Source organism: Chelon labrosus (assembly GCF_963514085.1).
Source record: "Chelon labrosus genome assembly, chromosome: 19".
Taxonomy (NCBI): domain Eukaryota; kingdom Metazoa; phylum Chordata; class Actinopteri; order Mugiliformes; family Mugilidae; genus Chelon; species Chelon labrosus.
This window is the reverse complement of record NC_140352.1, coordinates 20809190-20832014: the sequence shown is the minus strand read 5'-3', so window position 1 is coordinate 20832014 and position 22825 is coordinate 20809190. Positions and strand designations below refer to the sequence as shown.

General features: G+C 45.1%; 1 protein-coding gene across 1 annotated transcript in view; it reads left to right on the top strand.

Annotated features, from left to right (window-relative positions):
* kcnc3b (potassium voltage-gated channel, Shaw-related subfamily, member 3b) overlaps positions 1-22825 on the top strand; it is a gene marked incomplete at its 5' end in the record, with an annotated part of 37023 nt that overhangs the window by 6529 nt on the left and 7669 nt on the right. The window contains 4 exon segments of the mRNA XM_084567203.1: positions 1004-1057; positions 1059-1691; positions 19909-20890; positions 21979-22173. Of these exon segments, the coding sequence (XP_084423329.1) occupies positions 1004-1057; positions 1059-1691; positions 19909-20890; positions 21979-22173 (1864 nt within the window).

The following is a 22825-nucleotide window of genomic DNA, read 5'->3' as shown; positions in this document are numbered from 1 at the left end:
ATTGTTCTGTCCTTTTCGATCATTCCATTAAAAATGGATTTATGGCCCGATCCTCCCCCTCAACCTTTCTCACTCTCACCCTCTACCTTCCTCCCTCCCTTTTCCTCCCGTCTATCTGCATGCCTTTACACACACACACACACGCACACACACACAGAGTACATGGGAGAAGTGGCAGAGAGAGCATTGACATAATTGTGCATCGCATGAATCTCGGTGCGGTCGGAGGGGGCTGCAGCAGTGTGTGTAGCACGCACACAGGCTGATTGAGGAGATCTAACATTAGTACGGACACCGCACTCTCGGGAGGCAATTAACACTCACACACACACCACACACACACACACACACACACACAGTGCTGCACCACCACGTCAGAGAGGATGGATCCCCAGTTTTCTTCTCTTCCCCCCCATATTTCTCTCACTTCTCACATACCCATGGGTGCCAATGCAAACATTAAAGCGGTTTTTCTGTAGGTGGAGTGAGGGTGAGTGGTAGGTGGCCTAATTAGAGAGAAGGTTTGAATGGACTTGAATTCAGAGGTGGTTAAACGGAAGCATGCCACTGAGGGAATAAAGGGACGGCAGCAGGCCTGGGACCCAAATCATAATAGATAAGGCTGGGATCTCAAATCTCCTCATCTGAGCTGGTGTCAACAATCAGCCCATGAGGATGCTGACTCATGAATGTGTCCACAGCCACCTGTTTTCATGTGATGGCACTGGCACGTTTTTGCTCCAGGATGCTTGTGTTAAAAACAACTTTGCCACCCATCCTCTCCCTGCCGCCCCCCCCCCCCCCCCCCCCCCCCCCCCCCCGTCACCCTCTGCACCTGCACAAGGTCGTCCTGTGCCCTTCCATCAGTCGATTATCAAGTGAATAATTGCACATACAGCTGGCACCGCCGTGGCGTTCGACTCTTAATTTGTATTGCAATGTTGATAATCCACATCTTTTTCTCCCTTCTGCTAAAATTTCTACCCTTTTTCTCTCCCCGCAGACTCCTCAGACTCCTCCCTCCTCCTCCCTTCGGTTTCTCTCATCCTCTCCCTCCCCCCCGGTCCTCTATGCTCAGTTCGGTGTGTGTATCCTCTTTCAAAGGGCGCAAGGGTGGGAACAAGTCGTCCAACAAAGCATGTTACAGCGCAGACATGACTTGTCCGTCGGAAAGCGAGAAAATCGTGATAAACTGCGGGGGGGTGCGGCATGAGACATACCGGAGCACCCTAAAAACGTTGCCCGGTACCCGCTTATCGTGGCTCACCGAGCCGGACGCGTTCAGCAACTTCGACTACGACCCCAAATTAGACGAGTTCTTCTTCGACCGCCACCCGTCAGTGTTTTCCTTCATCCTCAACTATTACCGCACCGGGAAGTTGCACTGTCCCAACGATGTGTGCGGTCCCCTGTTCGAAGAGGAGCTGGCGTTCTGGGGCATCGATGAGACGGACGTGGAGGCGTGCTGCTGGATGAATTACCGGCAGCATCGGGATGCAGAGGAGGCGCTGGACAGCTTCGAGAATCCAGAACCAGACGCGCCGGACGACGACCCGGCTCTGGGCGGTGCGGATGGGGACTTGAAAAGACTGTGCATGCAGGAGGACGCGAGGAAAGCGGGCTGGTGGAAAACCTGGCAGCCCAGAATCTGGGCACTGTTTGAAGACCCGTATTCCTCCAAATATGCCCGGGTGAGTTTCCCACGTCTCTCCTGGAGGGACCAACTTGTGTCTGTACTGTTGCATATTCTGCCTCCTGATGTCTCAGGCCACTGCATGAGTCATGATAAGTTTTATAAACTTTGTTTTTAAACATTGTGTTGCCATTAGATATCACTGCAGAACGGGAAAAAAAAATTTCCCTCATAATCATGTGCATGCCACTGACTGCTGGTATGTTATCTCTCACAGCATAGCTCATATTAAGAGGCGAGATATGCTGTAGACCTACTGATATTGAATAATTAATGTTGATAGCATAGGAAAAATTGGAGAATGGTATGTCATCTGTGTTGGTAGATGGGCACTTGCTGAAGGGACAAGCAAGGGTGTCAAACCCATCGCTTGCACGTCTTACACATGATGTATACGGCGGTATAGACGAGCCGGATTCACACTGAATACCGTTTTTATTGCTATCATAACTCCCATCGTCCTATTCTCCTGCTTAAGCGGGTATGATACATGCGTCCAAACACAGCATCCGCTGCGCCTCCTGCATCCAAACGCCTTCATTAGGTGATACTTGTCCATTTACGATGCACATCAATGCGCCGTATTTCACGGTAGTCATGTTTATTTTATCCCATCGCAGAGGAGGCTTGTGCGACGCCCGATCGTCCGCGCTGGAGTGCATGTCTTCTCATACATTTGCCCTTGGTGTAGCTGCACTCTGCTGTGTTGGTTTTTGTCAGGGCTCCGTCTCCCAGTTGATTGCTACATGCCTTTTACGCACGGGCTTTATTGCAGTTACGCATAACTCGCGCCTTATTGTTTTCATGTAGTTGATGGGGTACCTCCTAAAAACTACCGTTTGATTGCATTTGATCATACAGGTGTACGAGTAACAAGTATCCCTCACTGTGTTTTTGATCCGTGCTACGTGAAAACAGTTACAGTGGTCTCCTGGTTCTTTTTTTTTTTCAGTCGAATCCAGCTGCTTGATCATAGCTGCTTTGATTTTTGTTGGTGTTGTGGTTTGATCATCCTCATCTTTCACCCTGTCTTTGCTTTTCTTAGTAGCGTTGTTTATTATGAGTGTGTGAGAACCCGTCGATACTGGGAATGCATGCATCCTGTAGGTCCAAAATGCAAAACCAGACAGTCAGCAGACACCTGCAGTGGCCAGGCACTCATGCCATCTCCCTAAATATAGCAGAAAGTCAAAATCTGAAATCATAAATGAGTGCACACTCAGCAATATATACTGTGTGTACAAGCACAGATAAGGATAATACTGGCACACAAAAGCTCTTCCCCTCTCTTCTCATTCACACTTGTTCTGGCAGCAGGTAAAGACCCACATACCTAGATTCAGTTTCCTCCAGAGGAAATGGAAAGTGCTTGACTGTGACGGACACATAGTCTGGTTTAGGCCACCTGATCTGCTTCTCTGGACTTGGGATCTGGCAGGAAGTGCTTCTCTAACCATCATCGGATTGATTTCTCACTACCTCAACCCTCTCTACCCCTACTCCATGCAAAAAAAACAAAAAAAACCCCAGCTCATTGGGGTGTTATTTACAGATGGTGCAGGTGTTGCATGAGAGGGAGCTAGCTTCAGTGTTTGACTATTCAACAAAACAAATTTGGATGCTGCAAGCGTGCCCATGCACAGATCCGGTCTTAGATTCTTGCAGCAAAAGAAGACTGCAAGCAAACTGTACCTGCCGTCTAGCTGCTCTATATTATGCAATGTACAGTTAAACACAGCATCCACTGGCCAAGATCATGAATCTTACAAAAAAAACAAAACAAACGGTGCACATAGTGTCGTTTGTGACACTAGCGGGGTTATGGAGAGAACAGAGCAGGTGGTAGGTGGGATTCATTTCAGTGGCTGCATGACGCTGGCTCCATTTATGGGGAAACGTAGCCCCATTTCACTGTTTAGGTCTAATATGCCAGCACCATACGTCAAACAGCGATGTGACCCAGATCGCTATTTTTTTCCACCCTTGCTTGCTTCTTTTTTCTTTCTTTTCCTGTCCAATGTGGCAGAACCTTTCGGTCTCGAGAATGATATATGAAGAGAAAAGGCAGAGACGCCAAGAAATGCTAGGGAACAGAAAAAAAAATGAGATGCTGATGTGGAAATACAACAAGGCAGATGAGAGCGGGAGAGAGAAAGAGAGAGAGAGAGACAGAGGGAGACGAGAGGAAATAAAGGGAGACAGGAGGAGAGACATTACTCTAGTGATTTAAAGGGGGGGTTTGTTTGCATGGCTGTGATGTAACGCAGCAGCAATCAATGTGTTGATCAGAGCATTCGACGGCCACGCTGGGCTTTATCTTAATTTCACCTCCGCCGCTCGTCATCGTGAGGGGGCTCACTCGTGGATTTACCGTAGTAGCACAGACATGTACCAACGCACACATGCTGGTGCCTGTGCTGGCTTTTCTGCTGCAGTAGACACGGGAGAGAGGAGGAGGAGAAGGTGGGGGGCGGCGAGGGGGAGCACTGGAGAAAGAGAAGAGAGGTGGAGGGGGTGGGAGGGAGAGAGAAATGGAGAAGGGGTGAGATAGTGGAGAGAAACGGAGGGACGGGGGCTGAAGGGGAGCCTGTGAGGGACACGGACGGGGAAAGAGGAAGACAGAGAGGTAAAAGAAGGCTATTGAGACAAACAGGGAGGAGGTGACATCCATAGAAAAGAGAGCCGTTGCATGATGGGGGTGGGCACCCTTGTCTTAGCATGTTCGATTATCTGTGAAGGCTTGAGCCATCCAATCTTCCTACCCCGGCCCTCCTGGCTGCTCATTGATTGATATTTTATTGATTATCTTCTCTTTTTGTCTGTTTTTTAAAGCCATTCTGTCTTTCCCTGTCACCTTTCAAAGTCCACAGGCACTTGGGCTCATTTGGCACTGTTGAACAGCCGTACGACCGTTGAACCATTGACAATATTTATGGCCGTACAACGCTTCTCCTTGATGAGGTGTTATACAATATGATTTGCATGTGATTTCCCTATTGATCCGCGCCTGCTCGGCATAGATCTCCCAGCGGAGGCGAGGCGGCATGGCGCTATTTGACGGCTTTTGTTCCCGGGGGCCGTTTACGCCCTTTGTTTGATGTGTTTTTGATAAACTTTAAAGTTTTTAAACTCAAATTTGCTTAAACGACAGCGAGCCTAAGTGAATACCCTAGGATTCGCTAATATTGATGAACTGTGGTAATTCTTTGTCAGTGTTCTGTCACTGATCCAGAGGTAATGGAATTTGAAGACCACTTGTCACTTGGCGGGTTGAATTCATGTTAATTAGCCCTCAAGATTGTATTATTGTCAATTCTGGACTCTAACGCAACATACGGTACAATAATACAAGGTAAATTCATACACATCTCACTGCTTTCTGCTTAAAATCTACATTTTTCATCGACATTCATTCTACTCGTCCCACTGTCTCACAGGTCTATCTGTGTTTTGGTTACTTCCAGTTTTGCACCAGAAGGGCATGGTCGTCTTTGTCAGCAAACTCCTGACAGCACCATTTGTAGCTCAGCGTGTACGGGACGGCCCTTTGCCCCTTCCGAATCGGGCCCTGCGTGCCTGCATGTGATTCGTTTCTGGGGATACGGCACCGTATCCTGAGCCCACCTATCCCTGAAGGTCACGTCTTGTGGTTCATTGTTTGCTGTTTTTTTTTCTTTTCTCACTGCGTTCGGTGCTAAAGGGTGCAGCGCTGTCATAAACACAAATGTGACGTGCCACTATGCCGGACGGCCTCAGAGCAGGTCATCTCCGGGTGGAAAATTTGCAACTCTAGACCAGTGAATGGAAAAAAAGGATGTTTTAGTATGTCCAAGAGGAAGTTTTATGTGTACAGAAGAAGACAAAAGTAAGGTTTTTACCAGTAGATTCAGTTAAAACAGAGAAAGCCATGCCTTAGCCCAGAGAATATTGAGCAATGGAGGAAACCTGAGCCAGCCCATTCCAACACAGGAAGTCCAGACCATCGAACGACAAGAACGGGTTGTTGACTATTCCACTGCATGTCACTAACACCTGGTAACCCCCAAAAGAAGTATTTTGGTCCAATGTAACAGTGAAACTGGGAAGTGAAATTCTGTGAGAGAAGGGGACATGCTTGAGTTTCGTTTTGAGTGCGAGGTTAACAAATCAGTAAAGCTGCAGGATCGCGGTCGCCGTGACCTGAACATTGGGTACATTGCTTAAGAATGAACCAGAATAGTTTGTTTTTGTTAAAACAGAGGTCACGAATTTAGCACCTGTGAATGAATTAATGCAGGATGTCCTTGTACGGAGAATAGAGAAGCAGAGAGCGTTTATCGAGGGTTTGGGGACACTCCATTGCCCTGACTAAAGCATGTCAATGATCGAAAGACTCCTGGAAAGAATCAGCTGCCAAGAGGAGCATTTCTGAAACCAGGGTAGGCCCTAGAGCCTCAGCAGTACCCAGCTGTGGGCCAAAGAAGCTCAACTATGGGACTGCTGAAGTTCAGAACCCTCTTAAACACCATACGGCCAGATGGGAGGTCTGGACTGTTGCTTCGATCAGTGATTGTCCACAGAATCCAGGGAAGGAAGAATCTAATTAAGACTAGCAGCTTTAAAGTGCTAGTAGCCTAATCAGAAGTAAAAATACAGACTTGTGTGAGTCTGGGCAAAGAATCTTGTTGGATTTTAACATTCAGCTTCATTTATATGATTTGAATCCAAATATTTCCTTGGCAACAATATTCAATAAAGCGTGCCGCCCCTTTTTTTGGTATTAATCGTATCAGACACAGGCCTTTGTTCAATACTAGGTCACTTCTAATTTAGCGTAGTCTTGTGAGATTTTTTTGCACCAGTTTTGCTTGCCCCAGAGCCACGCAGTTCCAAGTACCTCCCAGTCCTGGTCGGATCTTAATGGGTGCAGTGGTGAAGGTGACTGTTTATTGCCTGTGCAGGCCCCAGCCAATTGTAGCCAATCTCTGGCTTGACCTTGTTTTATTGCTCAGTTATTTGTTGTGCACGCCCAACACATTACAGCGCTCTTCCTACCCTACTAACATCCTTTTTTTGAAGCTCGAAGCGGTAGCTTCCCTCTGTGTCAGTGGTGAAACTGAGAGGATTTTTTTGTTACTTTAATATTCTCTATTGTGATCTCATGAAAGGTTTTAAGTGCATGGATTTAAAATTTTACTTAGCAATGGGGCCTGTCATGCGTGCATCCAAGTTGTCTCCATTCAATATCCGACCCGGCTGAAAGCCCTATTTCCCACTTCCATTCTTGTTCCTCTGCCTGTGGGCTGCATCTGAAAATAGCAAAATAGAAAAAGAAAGGAGGCCTTAATTTCATTCTCTGGTGGCAAATCTATTCCTCCATTACTGATGCGAGATGGATGAGACTCTACACCTGTATGACTATTTGGCAAACAATACTTAAGACAACACAAGTCTGAAAATAGCTAAAGCGCCCAAGCTGTCTTGACGGAGAAAAACAGATATTCCTAGGTGCTCACTGAGTTAATTAAGGTAAAGGTAAGGTTGTTTTGGAGCACTTGCTGCTGGAGGAGGCGTGCCGATTAGTCAACTTGCCTCGCCCGTGCCTGCCATTGGTAAATGTGTCGCGTTCTGTTTCAATTTTCCCTGACAAGGTTTTGTACCGCAGTCCTTCTCATATTGTGTTTGCATCCTCGGAAGTCACCGTCCGCTCCGCTTGCTGGCCTGTAACTTGAGCGCTGCGTGTTGGCGATACTTGACTGGATAGATGCTCCATGTCTCATAACAAGGACAGGGACAGGATTTCTGTGTTGAATAAGCAAGAAGCCCTTCAAGTAAATAAATCAACCAGGGTTTGGTTTGGCTTAGTGTACGGTAACACAATATGTTTCGTGAATACATTTTCTAGGTTATATTTACATGTAGGGTGTTTCATATTCTGAGTACCACACAAAACCTGACTGCTTTATTTATTCAGGGATGACTTTGCAGTGCCAAAATACTTAGCAGCTGTCAGTTAAATGCTTCAAGATTTTGGTAAATACACTTAGTCCCTGCCTTGATGAGAGTTATACAAGACAACTGATACCACTCTGATGTCTCTACAGTAAATACGGTTAGCTTAGCTTAACATAAAGACTGGAAACAGGTGGAAACGGCTAGCCTGGCTCTGCCCAGTGACAAACTACACCTACCAGCACCTCTTGAAGCTCACTGTAACACATTAGATCTAGTTTCTTTGACCCGTGTGAAAACTGAAGTGTAAAAACAATGATTCACCACCTTACAGTGGGGTATGTTATGTTGGATGTCTTAGCCAGGACCAGTGACTATCCGGAGTCTCCTCTGGTTGCCTGGCAACTGCTCAGAGCCAAGATCTGGTCTGACACATAGCCCTCTGTAAAACTGTGAATTGTATTCTTTCTTTCTTTTTTTTTTTTGAACACTTGGGTTTTGTAGAGATTAGAACAAATAAGACATAATCAGTGGTTTCTAGGAGCGCATATGAGGATTTTGTTACTTTCGGCAACACATTAGAGCGACCTCACAAAATGTCAAACTCCTGTGATACATTACATTTCAGGCAGCGCTGAGCGCGTTTATGTACTTATACTGCAAAATCAGCTTCCCCATTTTCCTCCTTCATCTTAGCCCCTGTCCATTTAGCCACGCCGGTTAAGTGCTGAATCAGAGCCGGACGGCCCTGTACGGACGGTCAATTAGTCGGACCTCGTGGTAAACCCTGGACATTTTTGCTCGTGTGCTCAGGAACTGAAATGAGTCAGAGCAGTGGCGCGGCTTGAGGGCTCACACGGTGCCAGGGCCGATTACGGTGGTAGGTCTAAATTCTCTAAATGGGAGTCTTGTCAAGTCGCACGAGGGAGCAGCACATTGTGTGCAACAATCACAAACACATGTATATGGAAACAAACAAGCTCACAGCGTGCACATAGAACTGACAGGGAAGAATTGTTTTAATTGCGTGCTGAATCAGGAGTCCCTTTACAGCATCGGGGCTGTCAATTATTCATAAACAATATCCAGTAAGTAAAGAAAGGCCTTACATGGCGGGGAAGCACATTTAACTGCTTCCACTACAGCATGCATCTTTCATTTGACCCCTGCAAACACCTGGCTGAACATAAATCATTCTCAGCACTCTCACCTTTGCACATTGGCCCATACTCTGTAAGTGTAGCCGCCCATAAACCATTCGGCTGAGCGCTCACACTTACGGCGCACAGATGAATCACATCATTTGACGTGCCTCCACATGTCGCCCTGGAGCTCACTCTCACACACGCGTATGTCATGCGGCTACGAGCGGCTTTTGAAATCAAGCTGCAGATATATTTCCTGTAGGACCAAACTAATTGATGTTAAATATTCTGTTGATATGTTTGAAATTTGTCAGTTCATTTTTAAGTCAGTAACTTCATTTTTCTCACTAACTGTCCAAAGCCCAGTTTATTTAAATTCGGTTCATAATGACGCAGAGAAAATAGCAAATTATTGCATTATGTACCTGCATTTTTAATTAATTTTATTTAATTAAAAAAATAGCATTGAAAAAAATAGGAGAAACATTATTTCAAAGTGTTTCCAGACACAGTTTCTCAAACAAATTGCTTATTTTATCTCTTTCACATGATGCAAAAAGAAGACGAAAATTATTTTTCTGGTCATACAGCCAATCAGTTAGTTTCCTAATTTCCTAATACTATACTAAATGTCCAAAATTGAGTAAATCAGTGTGACCAACATCTCAAAACACCAAATAGATTGTTTAAATCATTTGTTTAAGCTGACTAGTACTGCACAGAATAAATCACACATCTATCAGAACTGATCTGCCGACGGTTACCGTGCCGTCGTTAAACCGTCTGCTTGCGCCGCTCCGGTTTTGCGGGTGTCTCTGCATGGCTGGCCGCATGTCATCATGTGGCACTTAAACAGTCAAACTGGATCCCTGCTCGTTCCCTTGGAAAATGACATTGGAGGGCGTATACTGGGACGATTCCTGTGTGACCATCTGCTTCCTTGTGATTGTCCCTCCTGTCCAAGTGGCAGCAGAGTGGAGGCAGAGTGCGCGTGCAAGCGAATGACCACTTTAAATAGACACACGATACGGAGAAGTCTGATCCGGGAGCAGATTTGGATGGGAATGTGTCAGATTGTGCCGTGGAGGTTTGTTTAGAACGGGAAATTTCTCACTAATCAGCAGTTTCACAAAGTTCTGGGTGTTTTTGTTGAGCAGCATGTCCTTGTCTTTTTATGACAGAGCAGCGAGGTTCATTATGGACAGAAGCTCAGCGGGAGAAAGGACAGAGGGAGTTGGGAAAAAAAGAGGAGGCGGCGTGAACACAGTCGGTCATCACAGCTAATAGAACAGACTCGCTTTAGTGTCAAACAGTACAAACAGGACAGGAGAGAGGACGGTTGGAGAAAGAGGTGGAGGACGGTGGGAAAGAAAAGAAATATTTGGACAAATGCTCCTGTATGCTGCGGTAATCAGAAAATAGTGAGCAGATGAGACCGAAAAGCCTTGAGTACAGTTGACTCACCTCCACAGAGAGTTCATTTGTCTTGAGAAATGTTGGACAGAACTTCAGTGGGAACGACACGGAGGGGGCCTAAATGCTGCAGAGTGTATACGACACTGTGACGTGTCGACTAGAGTGTGTGCAGGAAAGCTCATCAATTCTGCTGTTTCATGTCGACAAGTTCAGTCATTCGGGGAATCTCTGAAACGGAGTCGGCGTTGCAATTTAAATTTTACCAGGATTACTTCCAAGAGCACTGACCTCAGAGAGTCAGTGTTTCTAGCAGTCAGAAAATAAAATATACGCAAGGATTACCCTGAGCAGGAGCTAATTATATCTCACTACCTCGCTCCAACATCCCTCCTCCTCCACCTCCTCCTCCTCCTCCTCCTCCTCCTCCTGCATTAAGGTGTTTAGATCCTCCTGATGCATGCATATGAGGACAGCACCGAGCCGCGTGTTTTGCACATATGCAATCACGCAGCTGTCCCGCTACGTCCCGCCCCTGCCCATCCCGCACCTACGTCTACCACTCCCATCCTTTTTTTATCACGCCTCAGCTCTCCCGCCCTTTAAATTCCGCAGTGTCCCGTGGTGTTGGGTGCTGGGTGACCCCTAACAAGGGCTGTCCACTTTAACTGCCCGCCCCGGCTCGGACACCGCCGTCGCCCATCCGTGTTGTTTACCCGAGAGGTGGCTGCAGGGTTGGAAGGCAGAGTTGCAAGAATTAAGACGTCTCAGCTGCTGTTGTTTTCTGCCAATTGTCATGTCTGTCATTTTCAGCATCACAGTCATGCATAGTTAAAATAAGCCGAGGTGCCCTTGGATTAGCGCACCTTGAAACTGAGACCACTCGAAAATGAAAAGTGTTTGTCTTGTTGTTCATTTACAATTTACAAAATGAATTTCTATTGCTTCACCATTTCTTACCTGGGCTTGGTGTTGAGTTAAGCTGACTGTCTGCTGGCAGACACAAGAGTAATCAGTGCATCTAACTTGCAACACGTAGGAGAGACGTCTAGGTCAGCACAGATTCGGACTTTGTTCTAGACCTCTAAGCCACAGGAAACCCCAGATTAATGAAGAGCAGTCTGTATCAGCTGTTTTAGATGGAGCTGACACAACATGATAAGTGTGATTAACATTCTTTGACACATTGGATGAGCAAAGTCACCATAACTTAAACTCATGTGGAGAGGCCTTAAGGTTTTGGGGGGGTCATAAGAGGCTAAAAGCAGCTGAACTAATTCATCATAGAGGAAAGAAAAAGAAACACATCTTTCTGTACTGTGCCCTCTCTCTCTCTCTCTCTCTCTCTCTCTCTCTCTCAAATTCAAATTCAAATTCAAATTCAAATTCAAAATGGGCTTTATTGGCATGAAAGTTTCTTAAAAAAAAACAATATTGCCAAAGCAGAGCATTAAAGTACAATACAATAAATCAAAGATATATACATTATGAACATTCTATTAGTTATATACAGTGTGTGTGTGTGTGTGTGTGTGTGTGTGTGCCTCGATCACTCACTGTCCCTCAGGGTGTGGCATGTTAACACATACTGGGCAGCAAGGTGTGCCCGCTCTCCTTCTCCGAGGAGTATTTTTAATTTGGAGAGGTCGTCCAGCTCTTTGAAACCTGGAACCAAAGAGCTGAACTTGTTCCAATAAATTTTTCTAGTGTCATTTAATTTTGTACATTGTAGGAGAAAGTGCATCTCCGTCTCAACCTCACCTGTCGAACAGTGACCACATTTTCTGTTTTCTTTTGGTTGCCATGATTTTTTGTGTCTTCCTGTTTGGATTGCCAGTTTGTGGTCACTGAGCCTGTACTTGGTTAGGATCTGTCTCTGCTTTCTATCTCTGACAGTAGAGAGATATTCTGCTAATTCATAATCTCTTTTAAGGGCAAGATAACATTCCAATCTACTTTGGCTTTTAGTTGTTTCTTCCCAATGGTCCAGATAGCTTTCTTTACATTGTGCTATAATTTGATTTACCCTGATTACTTTTTGTAGAGCAGTGTTGTTGTGAGGCTGGTCAGACTGTGTCTGAGAGGGGGCAGTTAGCCTCAGTACCAACTGACATAGGGGACTCTTCTCTGGGCTAAGCTCTTGGGTTTGGAGGGCTTTGGAGTGGAGGGTGTCTCTGGGGCTGGATTTCAGGTGGTTAAAGAAGTTGAGCGTTCTCTTCTGAATGTTGATTATCAGTGGGTATCTGCCTAATTCTGCTCTACATGCATTTGTTGGTGTGTTTCTGTGTACGTGTAAAATGTATCTGCAGAATTCTGCATGTAGAGATTCTGTTGGATGTTTGTCCCAACGGATAAAGCTCTGATGACTGAGTGGACCCCATACTTCACTACCGTACAGCGCAATGGGCTGGATGACACTATCAAATATTTTAAGCCAGATTTTTATTGGAATATGGACATTATAAAATTTTCTCTTAATTGCATATAGAGCTCTTCGAGCTTTTTCTTTTAGTGCATTCACTGCCATGTTGAAACTCCCTGATGCTGTTATGGTTATACCAAGGTAGGTATAACTCATGCTGTGTTCAATGACATGATTATTGATGGTAAATTGGTGTTTGTTCTCATGACACCTGGGGCGTTTTTGAAAAATCATGACATTTGTTTTCTTCATGTTTACTGCCAGGGCCCAGTTCTGACAGTACTTTTCTACTACGTCCAGCTGTAGCTGTAGTCCTTGTTCAGTAGGAGACAGTAGAACAAGGTCATCAGCATAGAACAGAGACTTCACCTCTCTATCTAGGAGGGAGAGGCCCGGAGCAGCACATTTATCCAACTCAACAGCCAGTTCATTTATATACAGATTAAATAACGTCGGACTTAGGTTGCAACCCTGCCGAACACCTCTTCTCTGGGGGAAGAAATCAGTTAATTTGTCTCCAATTTTAACAGCACACATGTTTTCCGAATACATTGATTTAACCAGATCATACATTTTGCCACCTATGCCACATTTTAAAAGTCTGTAATCCTGTCTCTGCCTCTCCACACACTTTTATTGCTTGTCCATTTCACACGGTATATCCCTGAAGGCAACTCTCTCTTTTGACATTTTAGTTGTTCTTTTCGTCCTGTTCAAGACTTCTTTTCTTTTCTCTTTTTTTTTGGAATCTCGTTGCAACGCGGGCGGCGCAACCTTCTCTCTATTTCAATGTTGCTCTGCAGCGGTGATGACACCGGTGATAATGATGGCACAAATGAAGGCTATTCCTGTAACCCACCCAAGGTTACACTCACGCTGCACACTGAGTGGTTACTTCGGAAGTCTCTGAAGGATGGCCCCAGTCATTCCTGAGATAATAGACTAATCACACCATTTCCAGTCTTAACCACTGCTCGGCTTGCCCTTCAGGAGAACGTCCCGGGTTTCACGTCGCTTAAATGTTCATTTTTTATGCCTCGTTCGCGCGCAGATTTCCGATCATCCTTCAACGTCTCCTTATCTTTTGCTGACTCTGCAGCCGTGGTCGCCCATTTGCTTCGCCCTCAGAGGAAGAGTCCGCGCGCTCGCCATACCAATGGTGATCAGACATCACTGTCATCAGTGTATGTTGAACAAAAGCCCTGTTAATGGGGAGAAAAAATATCTTTTATGTGCCTTTTATATCTGCCAAGGTCACTCACCCCTGACCTGACCGATTACAGTCTTTCCCTGAACAATCAAGAGCCGGACAGAGTGATCACAGAACGATCGCAATTTGGCTCGTGCTCCTCTATATTCAGCCCTTTACTCCAGCTGTAGGAGCAGTATTTGGCTTAGTCTTGTCCTTGGTGCCTGAAAGCAGAGGCTAACGCAGTGGTTGTCATGGTGACTGAGAGCCAGGCAGGGCTGTGGTAATACTGTAATGATAAAGCTCTTCTGGATGGTGCCGCAGTAAACACAGCGCCACTAGGGTCCCGTTAAGGAAGAGCGCAGCGCACCGCCGTGCATGCAAAAACGCCTGTAGGGCTAATATCAGCTCCGGCAATCTCCCCTCGGTTATATCACTTACATTCATGCTCTCCCAACACCTCCTCCTTTCTTCTTCTCTATCTCTTTATTGCAATCTCACTCTCCATTGCCCTGCTCTCTCTCTCTCCCTCCTCTTGATTGGTGCGATTCACATCATTGTCTTCTCTCCTCTGCTCATCTTTTCATCTCCTTCCCCTCCATTCCTTCACTCTCCCTTCTTCATTCATCCATCGAAACACAATCAGCGCTGTCTATCATCAACTTCCTTTCCCGCCCCCCCCCCCCCCCCTTTTCCTCTCTTTCTTTCTCGAAGGCTCTCTTTCATTTGCTTCTCTCCCTTCCCCTCTCCGTCTCTGACTCCTGCTCTTTTAAATTTATGTTGATGATCTTCCCAAATCTAATTTCAGAGTCGAGAGACAGAGAGGGGGACTCTATCGGACCTTGAAGGTCATTGGGCTGCAGGTGTCACACATGGGAGCTTTACTGTCAGGGAATTCAGCACATTGCGCCCCCCCACCAGCATTACAGTGTATTCAGAGCATTAACATGGCTGTTCGAACCGGAACACACACACACGCACCTTCCCGTACCAGAAACGAGAAAGATGGGGGGAAAGAACAGTGACAAAGTGCCTGAGGAGATAAATAAGTGTGAAGTGACAGATTGCTACTCCTCCTTTTATCATCTTCCTCCACCTCTTTCCTTCTTTCTTTCTTTCTCTCTCTCCGTCACTCCGGTCATCCCTCTCCATCACTTCAATGCAGTGCTCCTGCAGCTACCACTCACTATCTGTGATCAGCAAGTGTGCACACACACACCTCCTGTGCCCATAGGCTGTTTGTCTCTCTCACATTGTGAGTCATGTACACACACACACACACACACACACACACACACACACACACACACACACACACACACACACTGGTGCCAGGCACTTACGCCAGCAGATGTATACACATACAGTATACAGTCATCCACAGGTTTGATTAATAGTTGAGTTAATGTTCCAGCAGCAGGAGTTCTTCTCTGTCCCTCCTTCTCTGTCAGACAGAAATCCTTTGCTTGACACGCTGCTGTATATTTTAAATAGGCCGTCCTCCGTGATGGATTGATCACTATTGATGTGACGTTCGGCTCTACAGTGTAATCCACTGTGCGCTGTCAACTTAAAATACTGCTTGATTTAATTACTGAAACCACAATTGAACGTTTGTTTTATCAGGAGCAACATTCGATTGCAGCTTTTAACTAATCAGGGTCACATTAACTGCTGATAGATTACGGCTGTGTCCAGTAGTAACGCTCTAGACTGGGATACATTTGGCCGCCACCGCGAGGTCGAGCTTCCGCCGTGCCGACCGTTCCTTTGCTGCCGTTTTGAGTGCGCGTTTTGTGTTTCAGGTTCTCGGATTAGAATACGGACGTGCCATTTCCTGTGTGTATAAGATTTCCCGCCAGTGAAAACAGCCAAAGTTTAATTTAGAGAAGGAGGGCGAAGCTGCAAGTCAGGGGAGGCTTTGCAGTAGCATCACAAGTCTCTGGTGTGCTTGCTGTATTTGTACTGCACCCGCTAGACGAGATGTGACAGAATTTCTTTGGTGTCGGTGTGCTAATGCGTGCAGCTGGTTAAAGGGAGAGTGGTTCACATCTGAATCTGTATCAAAAATATAATAAAGTGTTTCTTTTTTAATAACAGTAATCACTATTGTTATGTTGTAGAATAATAAAGGCATGCATGTACTGGAGTAATATTGTAGTCTCTCAATTCTCTTAATGAGACAAAGATGAAGCATTTTAGTAATACTTATTACCCTATCAGTGATTGTTAGTGGACACACACTGCATCTCAATCTGGAAAGAGATAAGAACAGTACACTATAATAAGTTGCTTTCAGTGAACTTAAACCTATAACTTCAAAATAATCATTACTCTCATACACCTTCTTCTGTTTCTCTGCAGCCATTGTCCCTCATCACTTTTTTAACTTGCAGGTAGTCGGCAGAGGACGGGAGTCAATGGTTTTGTGCACGCTGATCAGCGGCCAAAACGTCTCTTAGTCCTTATTTAATCAAGAATCAATTTGAATTGAATCAAACTGTGAGATTGCCAGAGACATTAATTCAGCCACGTCCAAGTAAAGAATAATAGTTCAAGGTTATTGTATTGTAGCTGTACTTATTCATTTTAGATAAAATAGATAAAATATCAAAAAAAAATCGCTTTTCTTTTTACTTCCCATTACCTGGAGGTTTTAGTGTTACAACTTATTATTAACATTAAGTATGATAGTTCTTAGTCTCAGATAGTCTCTTATATCTTGGACCTCCTTGTGTGTCACAGAAAACACGGGACAATGCAGCTTTGAGTCAGATTCATTCACTGGAACTGCTTTTACATGAAGGCTCAACCTGCGTTAAGATCAAGTGATTTTTATGGACTTACATGTTTGGAAAAACCCCCACACAGGACTCCCATCTGTCCTTCTGCTTGACAGAAGTTGTTTTTTAATGTCTAAGGCCTGTCATTCGCCATTAGCCCTCCACCTCTTGAAGGCTTATTTTTTTTTGCTTCTCTCTCTTCCCCTCACTGTCATTTCTGTCATACTTTCTGCCCCTTTCCTTGTCTCATGACACAGTCGCATCGCATCAAGATCATCAAAACGACGATCTACCTTCTCTGATACTCCACTCAGTCCAGTGTTTGAATAGAACTATTTTGGCATTCGGTTCCTCTCTCTCTCTCTCTCTCTCTCTCTCTCGCTCTCTCTCTCGCCTGTTTTGTACTCTGTCCTTTCTCCTGAACTGCCTTGAACTTCATCCCTTTGTGGTTCTTTACGCATGGATCCACATCGTCTGGTCTCCCTCCCACCTGTCTGTCCCCCTCTCTTTCCCCACCTGTGTAGCCTATATAGAAGACACAGCAGGTTTTCCACTTTTTTCTAACATATATGATAGTTAAGAGCATACTACACCATGCAAAAAAACTTTGAAGACAGATCTAACTATCCTCAACATGAATTTCTCCAAACCACCAGTGCTGCTCATTCCCTCTGTCCAAGCCTTAATATATTACATACATAATAAATGGCATCGTAACGAGTAGAGTAACATATAGATAGCAGAAATGTATACAGAGAGCACAACCCTTCTCCTCACTGCCCTGATTTGTACACTGGAAGAGTTTCTGGTGCTCAGCCAATAAGGGAGCATCCTGAGCCGGTCCTGCTGATGCTATCCTGCTTCCCTGGGACGGGGGAGCTGGTATCGGGGTAGAGGTAGGAGGATGATTGAGAACCACAGTGTGTGTGTGTGTGCGTGTTTTCACGATACAGAGGAGGAGAGCACTGCAGCAATCTGAGAAAGTAGGTCAGACACAGACTAGTGAGAAACATAGCAGAGGAGAGACGAGGTAGGGAATCCAGATGGAGAGGAAAGGGGAAGAGGGACGGATCAGAGAAGAGAAGGAAAAGCTGGAGCTAACCTGATAACATTAATGACTAAAGTATATGGAATGCCCTAATAAAAATACATGAATGCTGACATAATCGATGTGAGAACGACAGACTGGACACTGACTTTCCTGGAAGGTCACTTCCTTGTCTAAATGCTTGTCGGCCGATCTCCTCAACCAACACAGCAGCTCAGAGTCTTAAGTCTTCCGCTTAATCTGTTGTTGTCATAAAGGCACTTAGAGAAAATATGTGCAGGCCCTCATCCAATTTCCAATTCAAAGAAAAGGGGGGAGAGAGAAGCGAGACCTTTCAAGAAAAATAAGTGACACTGGTTCCCTCCATTTGCTTAGTTATAAGGCCTCCTCTTATAAGTATGTTGCTCTTGATATTACATAAGTGCATAATGTTGAAAATACACGGCAACACGCACAATGCACTGATGGCACTCAGGCTTCTTATATATATGGGCTCCACTCAAGTATGAATTACCTTTCTCTTTTGCTCTTCAGGCCATGTCTGTGTTTTATTATTTATTTGATAGAGCACAAAGTATACTGCACCTATAAATACACTGCAGGGCTTGTGGCAGTGGACCGCCACTGGAAAAGACCGGGCAGTAGCCACTCACACACTGGTGTTGTCACGCCGCTGTAGCTGGTTCTCTGACAGCTGAATGGGCTGCAGTAGAATAATGAGCAATGAGCTTGGAGATGACACAGATGGCAAGAAAATTCCCTTTAAGTTGTGGAAATATAAGCAAATTTGAGACACTGAAAAAATTTTGTTCTCTGTGGCTGGGCTGCTGGGTTTTTTTTTCTTTTTTTCTTTGTGTCCAGGAAAGTTACCCCGAGGGATATCATTTTGGAAGTGAACATTAAGCTGCAGGACACTTTTCTTTAGAAAGGATGCCACTTATAGAAAGTGTGCCAATACTCCCAAGAGGTCTTATAGAAGTATTTTCATATGAAACAAATATGTTTCATGTAAACCTCAAATATAATTCAAGGTTGAGACACTTCATATTTTGGATGCATCAGCAGCATTGGCATTGGTCGATACTATTTCCAAGTAAATCCACAAATTGTCTTCCAATGCTTGAAAAACATTGAGTACTCTGCATCCCCTGCTCGTCATAAAGAGGTCTAATTTGAATTGACAACTCAAGCAGGCTAAATGATAGCATGATTGAGTGAAGGGTAATGTTGTCTGAAGCACTGGAGACCTAGTTGTTGAATCTGCCTGAACTCAGGCTTCAAATAGGCACAAATCAACTTCTGATTCATGGGCCCTGGCGTCGTATTCTTCTTCTACAAACAAGCGTTTTGTTTCTGGAAAAGTTCAACTCAAAGATTCACCTAACTTACGTGCTGAGCCACGGGAATAGACGGGAATCTCAAGTAGTTGCTGGGCTTATCGTGCGACGATCAATTATTTATTCATCGTTTTTCCATCCTACCCCATGTTCTTGTTTATAATGAGCTTTTAACCACTTGTGTTTTCCGGTTTAGATTCGGGATTACATTTTAGCCTTTCAGCTTTCATTTTCTCTCTCATCATACCATGGTACATAGTAAAAAATTAGTTTAATGTTAAGATGATGGTAGTATTAATATCATATATAGGCTTCAGAGTTTAGGAATTTTTTGTTCTGGTGTTCTGGTGAAAACATTTGGGTTCATTATTAAAGTAGGTCCAACTTAAGTAGCTACTGCCAGTCTCAAAGTGAGAGGTAGTTTTGTAGTTTATGGTAAATGGTAAATGGCCTTGCTTTTACATAGCGCTTTTCTACCTATTGGTACTCAAAGCGCTTTACAGTCATAGACACATCTACCCATTCGCTCACACAAGCACTCACACATTCACACACCAGTGCCAGGCACTGGGAGCAACTGGGGGTTCAGTGTCTTGCTCAAGGACACTTCGGCATGTGGCACATTCTGGGGATCGAACCGCTAACCCTCTGGTTCGTGGACAACCCGCTCTACCTACTGAGCCACAGCCGCCCCAATTATGAACTCATGTGTCACTTTTTTTGCAGTGGATTTTGATTTTGTATCACTTCTTTGTATTTGGTTTTTGACATGCACTAGTTGGTTTTCTTTCCCCCTTGCTGGAGGATTCATACTTGGCTAAAAACTTAGCAAAAAAAAAGTCCTTGCTGATTATTCTTAATTCGCAACTGACTCTTTCTTCTGTTTTTTTTTTCTTCTTTTTTTTGTCTGTGTGTTTTTCATTCGCTGGTTTCCTCCTTTCTTCCAGTATGTGGCATTCGGCTCCCTCTTCTTCATCCTCATCTCCATCTCCACATTCTGCATGGAGACGCACGAGGCCTTCAACACCATCTACAACAGGACGGAGAACGTCACGACGGGCAACACAACCCGGGAGGAGATTGTGTACGAGGTGGTGACTGACAGCTGGTTGACATATGTGGAGGGTGTGTGCGTCATCTGGTTCACCATAGAGGTGCTCCTGCGAGTCACCTTCTGCCCGGACAAGTTGGAATTCTTCAAAAGTACCCTCAACATCATCGACTTTGTTGCCATCCTGCCCTTCTATCTGGAGGTTGGCCTGAGTGGTCTGTCCTCCAAAGCTGCCAAGGATGTCCTGGGGTTCCTCCGTGTTGTCCGATTCGTCCGTATCCTCCGAATCTTCAAGCTGACCCGTCACTTTGTGGGTCTCCGTGTCCTTGGCCACACCCTTCGTGCCAGCACCAATGAATTCCTTCTGCTCATCATCTTCTTAGCCCTTGGTGTCCTCATCTTTGCCACCATGATCTACTATGCTGAACGAATCGGCGCAGACCCAGATGACCCAACAGCCAGCGCCCACACCAACTTCAAGAACATCCCCATAGGATTTTGGTGGGCCGTTGTGACCATGACCACGCTGGGTTATGGAGATATGTATCCAGAGACGTGGTCAGGGATGCTGGTGGGTGCGCTGTGTGCCTTGGCTGGTGTGCTAACCATTGCTATGCCTGTGCCTGTCATTGTCAACAACTTCGGCATGTACTACTCTCTGGCCATGGCCAAACAAAAGCTGCCCAAAAAGAAGAACAAACATATCCCCCGAGCGCCGCAACCAGGGTCCCCCAACTACTGCAAGCCAGATGCCCTGGCTATGGCCACCGCGTCACCGCAGAGGATCTTGGGAAATGTTTTAGGTGGAGTGATGGGGTCTGGAGGCATAGGGGGTGACTGTCCTCTCGCCCAAGAAGAAATTATAGAGATCAACAGAGGTGAGTGATATAGATTTTCATGTTGTGTCTTTTTTCTTTAAACAGTTGAAGTATCTATATTAGGAGTCAGATTCTTTGTGTGCTTTTTTCAACTCAGACTAAATTCTTTAAAACTGACCAACATGCCTCTACCACATGTAACTGCTTAGTGATGGCAGGTTTTAGGGCGTCACAGTGATCTTAAAGGTCTGGTGGAGACTAAAAATGTCAAAGAGTTAAGAGAATGAGTGGGAGTGGGAGAAGAAGTGATGCATAGTTGATTCTCGAGTCGCTCTGGAGAAATCACTCGCCCATCAGAACTCATGAGTAATTTACCATCAACTGGTAGGTTCACAGTTGCCTTAAGGCACCCATCTGTCGGTGATGAGCAAACACTAAGGAAGGAAAATGAACTCAATTATCTGTTAAAACCGCTTAATGCGTCGCAATTTGTGCTGACTTAGCAAGTTTTCTCTCTGGCATTAGCGGTAAAATCAGGAGGAGAGGTAAATCGCCTGCTTTTTACATGCATCAGGCGTCAGTCGCATGCAGCAGTAATGCACCTTTTAATGCATCTCTTTAGTCTTTGCTTAGTCATCAGAGAGCCAGAAAATATTGGTTTCATCAGTGCTTTTACTACATCTTGTCTGCTTGGCTTTCTTCCAGTCAGTTTGTAGGTTGTGTCAATAGATTTCTTTTCATTTTTTTTATTTTTTTATTTTTTGAAGGAAGTCGTATTAGTCAAACTTTAGAATACTGGTTCCAAGAGAGCAGCATCGTCATGCTGCTCTCTCTCCGCTCAACATATCTTAGCGTAATGCCTCGGTGAACAGGAGGGTTACTGCTGCAGCGGACATGTTTGACAGTTTTATGGTCGCTGTTTACTAATGCTCATGTCTACTGTATATATCGATGTAGTGATTGCTTTCTTTGTCTGTTTAGCCTTAAAATTTGACGTTGCCAAGGTTTAAAATGAATAAGACCGTTAAAGAAATCTGCTTAACAATAAGTAATCAGTTTCTTTTTATTTTTGTCTCACATTCGTTCAACATGCTTCTCTTCGCTGACACCAGCCCCTCCTGGTTTTCCCTCTGCCTCGCCCCGTCTAGATTCCAAGCAGAACGGCGACGCGGCCTCGGCTGCCTTGGCGAACGAGGACTGCCCCACCATCGACCAGGTGCTGAGCCCAGACGAGAGGAGCCCTATTGGGCGAGGTCCTACCCGGGAGCGCTACCAGCAGGACCGAGCCTGCTTCCTACTCAACACCAGGGAATTCCGTGCCACAGATGGGAATGTGCGGAAAGGTATGTTTCGCACCATGAGACGGATATGTAAACACGCACGCCTTATGCAAACAGAGCCACACAGCAAGATGCCACGAACAATATAGTCACATATTTGTCAGCCAAGTGTGCAGCCAATGCAGATAAAGCACATATAGATCAGTGTATTTTTTTAACATCGAACATTTAGGAAAGATGGGTTGGATGGGAGGACACAAAAGAGTCCGATAACAGCTAGCAACAAAACACACACGTCTACAGTCATACACTTACAGCACACACAGCTAGCTCTTCTGCTCTGCTCTCTTTGTTTCCACCTTCTCACATTCATGTTGTCTGTATTACCATCACCGCTTGGAATCATATTTTATTTCTTCTGTCAGATTTTCTGTCCCTCTACTTCTCTCCATTTTCGTTCTCTTTTCACTGCCTCGATCGTCCATCTTTCCACGGTGTCTGTGCGTTTTTGTTATCCGTCCCATAATGTCACATTCATTCATGCTCAAAAACAATCTCTGTCTTTCTCTGTCTTCTGGACTCAGACAGTTGACCATGCATTAATTTACTTCTCGTCACTTCTGTTTCTCCTTGTCTGTTTCTCTCTGTTTCTCTCTCTCTCCTGCCTTGCATCGTCCTTTTTTTAAAAAAAAATTTGGACCTGCCTCCCCTCCTT